The sequence below is a fragment of the Ziziphus jujuba genome, chromosome 12 (assembly GCF_031755915.1).
Source record: "Ziziphus jujuba cultivar Dongzao chromosome 12, ASM3175591v1".
Taxonomy (NCBI): domain Eukaryota; kingdom Viridiplantae; phylum Streptophyta; class Magnoliopsida; order Rosales; family Rhamnaceae; genus Ziziphus; species Ziziphus jujuba.
Window position 1 is genome coordinate 9,738,341 of NC_083390.1, and position 7,470 is coordinate 9,745,810.

Here is a 7,470-nt window from a genome sequence, read left to right on the forward strand (position 1 = left end):
GAGGTTAGGTTCATCTCACAAGTTTATTATTGCCACGGTACCTTTCGTATATTAAGGGTCATGAGGTTAGGCTCATCTCACTGGTTTATATTGCCACGTCACCTTAGAATGCTACGGGTTGTGAGGTGGGTTTATCCCACCTGTTTCATTTCTTTTACTATTCGGTGGTATTCCAAGATACCGTGCACCGCTTGGCAGCACTAGATATTATTCTTGTTACTATTATTTATCATGATTTCGTCTACAATTATTTTTATTTTTATTATTATTATCATACAAAATCTTTGGATAAGTGTTACAGCCTATGGGCAAGAAAGATAGTCATTGGGCAAGTATAATAGTCCTTGAACAAGTGGTAGTCTTTGGGCAGGTGAGATAACCCTTGGGATAGCTATGATTTGTGATAGCCTTTAGACAGGTGATTACTCTCGGATAAATATTTCATGTTTTTAAAATTATTTCTAATACATGTACCCATAGATAGCTTGATATTGAAATGCTTTAAAGTGTGGGAATTATTGTAGTAAGTGGGAGGAATAAGAAGATTTTGTTAGAAGTGTGTTTCTGTGTAGGTAAATTTTATGGTAAGTCCAACCCTTAGGGAAGATGCTGCCGGATTTTCCATTGGAGGGTTCGGTGGTGTTTCCCTGGGATCAGGGTTTAACTAGGGTTTCAGTGAGGGATCTTGGACTAGCCCTGACAATTTAATAGTGGTAGGCATGACATTAGGGCCATCAGATTCTGGAGAGGTGAGCGTACCTAGGGTTCAGGACTTCAAGAATGAGCAATGGTAGTGACCATTTCTAGAGATCCTCAGGCTGAGATAGTTTCCACTCTACATGTATATTCTATGGCAAGATTCATAATGGACCGTACCAATAGGATGGATCATGCTTTCATTACAGGCAATTGAAACACTTTAAAAAGGAATGCCCCTATCAAGAACATGACCAGGCTAGAGCCTTAAGTTAAGATCGAGTGCATCATTTGGCAAACTGGTGGATACAAAATGTAGGACACATAGACAAACTAGGTTTTTTTAGGAGGTTCTACCAACATTAGATAGTGGTCTGCATCCGTAGCTAGAGCTAGAGGTCAGAGGGGACGACCACTTTCCAAAAGGCAAGTTATATCCTATGGTAAGTTAGGAGGCACATGCCACCTTTATGTTGTGACAAATACATTATCTATGCTTGGTAGTGATGGATATATTTTATTGACTTAAGCACCACATGCTCTTTTGTTTTATGTGAATATGTTGCACAAGTTGAGATAACTCCAGTTCTTTTGGGATGTCACTTGGAAATTTCCAAATCCACAAGAGAGTTCATTTGACTTAATCAGATGTACGAGGATAGTTATATTTGTTTCATGGAAATTAAGATCTTAATATTAGAATCAGGTAGAGACCAAGTTTTGTTGATGCATTTTGGCGATCTTGTGTGGGACAACTTGTTGAAAACTAAGCTGTAAATTTCATAAGTTGGTTTTGTGGCATCTGCTTTTGGATGATGATTTTAGATCTTGGTTTTGATATTTTGTTGCCTTGGAGATTAAGGGTTTTATGTTGATGATATTTTATGGATCTAAGGTAGTTGATATTCTTAATGATAACTTAACCTTCTTAGGAATATGATTTTGGGGGGCATAGCTAGAATATAAGAAAGTGATGAATGTTTATTATGCTTTGAGGAATTAGTTCTTAGAATTTAGTTATGATACTAGAATTAATATTTAAATTTCTTTATCGTTAAAGTATATATTTTTGGAGTTTGTTTGAAATTGGAAGAATTTGGGATTTCTCAAGAATGATGTTTAGGATGCTGAAAAAATTTAGGCATGATCTTTTAGATTCATACTCTTTGGTGCCGACAATCTCGAGAATTACGTTAGATTAGAAAAAATATGAATTTTTTTTTATTTTTTTTGGTTTCATGACTTTAATGAATTTAGTGAAAAGAAAGATGTTTGTCGAGGTGAAGAAATTTGGACAATCGATGAGGAACGTGGATCTTGTATTTAAGTACTAGGAGTGTAATCAGAGGCAAAAAAGAACATTTCAGTTTTAACTTTGTGAGACTGGTATTTGATTTGAGCAAATTATATTTAAATATGGATTTTTGAGAAAAATCATGAGTTGTTACTTATGCTTTTAGGCAGTTTAAGAAGCGTGAGTTGAATTATCTAACTCATAACCTAGAGCTTGCTAAGGTGATCTTTGTATTGAAGATCTAGAGGCACTGCGTGTATGGAGCTGCTTGTCGGATCTTTACCTATCATAAGAGCCTTAAGTGTTTATTTACTCATAAGGAGTTGAACTTAAGGTAAGGGAGATGGATGGAGTAGCTCAAAGATTATGATTACACTATTGACTACCATTTAAGCAAGGCAAAAGTGGTGGTTGATGCATTAAGTAGGAAGTCTACAGGCCCATTGGCTTATGTGTAGATAGTACAGGCTTCTTTGATGGTTGAATTGTGACAGTTTGGTGTTAATTTGTGGATGCATACTTCAAGAGCATATTTTGCTAACTTTTGACTATGAACAATACTTATGAATCGTGTTCTTGAAGCTTAATTTTAAAACCCTTACTTGATAAATATGAGAAGGAAAGTTGAACAAGGAGGGGAAGTTAGAATTTACATTAGAACCGATAAAGACTTGGTGATTGGTTCTAGGCTTTGTGTTCCAACCAATGAAGAGCTAAAAAGGCAATTATTGGAAAATAAAAAATCATAGTTCTGCCTATGCTATGCACCCTAGTAGTACCATGATGTACTATATCTTGAAAAAAATATTATTGGTGGTCAAGGATGAAAATAGAAGTTGCTGATTATGTATCCAAGTGTTTTATTTTGTTAGTAAGTGAGGCATAGAGACAAAAGCCTTCTGAACTTTTACAGCCTTTATCCATTCTAGAATGGAAATGAGAGCGCATTACGATGTGTTTTATATTCAAACTTCCTCCCATGGTTTAGAGACATGATGATATTTGGGTGACAGTGGATCAACTCACCAAGCCGCACAATTCCTATCTATTCGTGAGAGGGGTTCTCTTCAAAAGTTAGCGGAACTCTTTATGAATCATATAATAAGTTTGCATAGAGTGTTAATATCGATTGTATCTAACAGAAATCCACAATTTACTTCGAGCTTTTAGCAAAGATTAATGAAGGAATTTGAGTACGGCTTTTCACCCCTAGAATGATGGACAATCCAAAATGACTATTCAGAACTTAAAAGACATGTTGATGTTATGTGTATTACAGTTCAAGGGAAATTAGAATAAGTATCTACCTTTGGTAGAGTTCACCTACAACAGTAGTTATCACTCGAGTATTCACATGTCATCTTATGAGGCATTGTATGGAAAACAATGTCGAACTCTATTATGTTGGAATGACATGGGTGTAAAGAAATTTCTAGGCCCTGAGGTTGTACAAGAGACAATGGACAAGGTCAACATTATATGAGAAAGCAACACAAGACAAGCAAAAAAGCTACATGGATGTGCATAGAAAGGATCTTAAGTTCAAAGTTGATGATCAAGTATTCCTGAAGCTCTCTCCTTGGAAGGGCATAGTACGCTTTGGAAAGCGAGGGAAGTTAAGTCATCACTATATTGGACCATATGAAATAATTTATGGGATAGGTCTAATGGCTTACAAGTTAAACTTAACGAAGGATATTTCTCAAGTCCATGATGTACTCCACATTTCTAGGATCCACACGTATATCTCAGACCCATCACTTGTGTTGGAGATACTAAAGATTGAGTTGAGGGATGACTTATCCTATGAGGAGCAGCGAATGCAGATTCTGAGTAAAAAAGAGAAAAAGCTTCGCAATAAGACCATACCCTTAGTGAAGGCTCTTTGGAAAAATCACCTAGTCGAGGACGTGACTTGGGAATAGGAGGATCAAATGCGAAGTCAGCATCCTCACATCTTCCAAACTAAGGTACGAATTTCATGGATGAAATTTCTTTAAGCGGGATAGCTTGTAACAAACCATACCAAAATATACCTATTGTACAAATTTGACTAAATGGACCGTGTGTGAGTCATAGGTTGACTTTTTCTATGATTAAGATTTTAGTTTGACTAATATGTCATTATGTAAATCTCATCAATATGAGTTCATAGACTCGTGGCATGCCAATTTTCGAGTTATAGATAAAAAGATATGGTTCTGAGAATTTTTAAACATTAGTTTTCTACCAATGTCCAAACCAGTCATAGATTTTTGTCTGTTGGTGATCCAAAGTCCTATATAAATGTTGAGAAACATGCCCAATAGGAAACAAATGTAAAATATCCATTTTATCCTTCAAACCTAAGAAAATCCTCTCCAAACCTACGGGTCCGAATCGGGATGTGTCCAACCTAATAAATGCCCCACTGGGTCATCATCGTTTTGCCCAAATCTAACCACCGTCCTTATACAGACACTAGCCAAGCATACTACTCACCTCTTGGTGACTAAGCCGGCCAAATTCCTGGTCAAACCACCTGCCAACGCCGCACGATTAATTGTTTGAAGTCAGCGGTAGCCGTTTATCATTTTTCGATTGTTTGTCCTTTTTTTACCATTTAAGGCCAACCTACACACCCTCTCACCATTTTTGGATCCTCTGAACTCATTCTCGTACTCCGTTTTCATAGATTCCTCATTGTTTAATAGATACATCAATAGGAAATTTGGTCGAGTTTTGCGATAATTTTTTCCGGCCGCCGCTGACACTTTTGGATCAAGATGAACACACATTGTATTCATTATCTCTCAGGCTTTCCATTGATATAAAGTTTGTAAAATTTGAACATCATTTGATATTTTTTTATTTTTGACTCAATTAGTTAGATACTGAATAAATTTGGACTATGTTTAGACATAATTGGTCAAATTGGTTAAAATTGAAGTTAGATTAGTGTAATAAGATATTAATAGGACACATTAGAATATTTAATTTTGAAAGATTAGCCTTCAAGTAAAAAGTCCAAATTTCAGGTACAGGATCTTAACGGTACGCAGTATAATTGGACTAGTCAATGTCCAATTTATGTAATTTTACAGTTGTACAAATTATCTTAAGACTTTTGATACACATTAATATCTTTGGTTTACTTGTTGGAGTCTAAAAAATATTTTATTATGTTACAGGCAAACGTGTTGAATCTGGAGGCGATCCAATAAAGGAGCAGGAGTGAGTACTGATATTTCTGTGAGTAGTTATATTTTTAAAATATTTTGGGCATGTAGTATAATATATATATATATATATATGGTTTGAGTATTTTAAATATATATATATATATATATCGCTTGATTTAAATGTTTATTTTATGCATAATGAATATCTGCTTATACATACATGTGTTATCATTTTATGTAACTTTTGATTATATTTTAAATGGTTTCCAATTCTAATAAGTTCATAATGGACTTGTGATATTTAAATATCTTGGTATTTGAATTGGGATTTTAAGAATTTTGAAAAATAATTATTTTTAAGAAAGCAGATTAGAAATCATATGTTTTTAAGCATGTTTACATGTTTTAAAATTTTATGTGTTCTAAAATGGTTCACTGTGATATTTATAGCTTTGACATAAAATGATGATGTGAAATGTTTGGGATATTTAAACAAATTGTTGGATTTGAATATGGAATTTCATTTTATGATCCAATATTTTTGGAAAGGTAAGATCTTGCAAAGATTATTTTATGGATACTGTACTATTTATTTTTAATTTATGTACCATATAGTACCAATGTTTTGAATCAGTATTAGTATTATATTATAGCGTGCAGGTTTGCCACTATGCCTATAGTACGCTAAAGACCGCGAGGTTGGATTCATCCCACAAGTTTATTATTATCACGGTACCTTTGGCACATTAAGAGTCGTGAGGTTGGGTTCATCCCACTGGTTTATATTGTCTCATTGTCTTAGGATGCTAAAGGTCGTGAGATGGGTTTATCCTATAGGTTTTATTTCTTTTACTATCCAATGGTGTTCTAAGACACTGTGCACCGTTTGGCAGCACTAAGTACATTGTTTATGTTTATAAGTATATTATTGATTTCTAATATTTATAGTTTTACTGCACCTTCATAATTATTTTGTGATATTATGTTTATATTATTTTTGCTCAATATTTATATGATGATTAATCTAGTTTATAATGATTTAATGATCATTGATTTCATATTATTTGAGCATTAGTTTTATGATATTGACTTGGGGTACCACTTCGGTTTTTGTGAGATGATTTATTAATAGAGAACTTTCAAAAAAGTGGAACAAGAGATCTTAAGAGAAAGTTTTATCGAAATAAAGTATTGTTATCCTATTATGCTATACCACTTATTGAGATTTCTCTATTCCATGTTTTATTTGTTTTTGAATTCATTCCCCTAAGTCCATATAGTTAGTTGGCAATCTATCACGTGTATCGCTTGTTCATTGTACTTTCCAAAGTAGCAGTAGCTGCGATACTTACATTTTTTTATTTATCCTTATTTTTCTAGACTTATTATGTTAGTTATACTTCTAAATTTTACAATTATTCTTGGAATGCTCTAATCTAGATTTTGAATACAGTATTGACCATGTTATTTATATATGTAGTTATGGCATATAGTATGATGGGCTGTAGTTATGGACTATTGTGGATCTATATGCTACTTTGGTTTTATCATTATATTGAGGTATTATTGATATTTCTTGTGTTCGCTTGTTCACATTTTAAATGGGTTCTATTGGATAACCTTTAGAAATTGTCCAATGAAACTTCATCAGATGGGATCAGATTTTGAAAAGATTCCCAAAGTGGATCCTATCAGAAAGTGTCAAAAAATAAAAAATAAAAAACAAGGCTAAGGGTCAAAGTATAAGTGAGGATAAAACTTAAGGGGCAACCATGCTAATACTTATTTTATTTTTATTTTTTCATTATTATTTTTTGTTATATAGGACAAAATTGGAGGTTTGGTCATATATGATTTTTTTTTTCCCCCATGTATTAGGTTTGGTCATATCAGGAGTGGGCAAACCACGGGAGTACTATGGCCTCCGTACAATAAGTGACCTAATTAATTCTACATTTCAATTCAACAATGTACTGGTTCCAAAAATAATAAGAAGAAGAAAACTATTTAAAAAAAAAAAAAAACAAACAAACAATGTACTTAACTAACATTGACTTGATGATACAAAACAGACACTTGGATTTGTTTACTAATTTCTGAACTTTTATCAATGTTAGCCTTGGACTTTAAAGGTGTGAATATAAGGCAATGTTTAAAATATCCGATATTTCTATTTTTTAAAGGGTCGAAATAAAATTTAGGTTCGAAATGAAAATGGATAAAACTTTCATAATATCCATTGAAATTTTCAAAATTTCACCAAAATTTCTATGAAAATTTTCGTAAAATATCAACATCAAATCTTTAATGATTTTGTTA

General features: G+C 33.3%; 1 protein-coding gene across 1 annotated transcript; it reads left to right on the forward strand.

The window, feature by feature from the left end:
- Positions 1–3,504: 3,504 nt before the first annotated feature.
- On the forward strand, positions 3,505–3,915 carry LOC112493084 (uncharacterized). The gene has a single exon (XM_025077940.1). The coding sequence runs from the start codon at positions 3,505–3,507 to the stop codon at positions 3,913–3,915; it is 411 nt and encodes a 136-aa protein (XP_024933708.1).
- The last annotated feature ends 3,555 nt before the right edge of the window (positions 3,916–7,470 follow it).

Excerpts from the sequence above, each read along its gene's own strand:
- LOC112493084 (XM_025077940.1), top strand. The coding sequence starts at position 3,505 with ATGGATGTGCATAGAAAGGATCTTAAGTTCAAAGTTGATGATCAAGTA.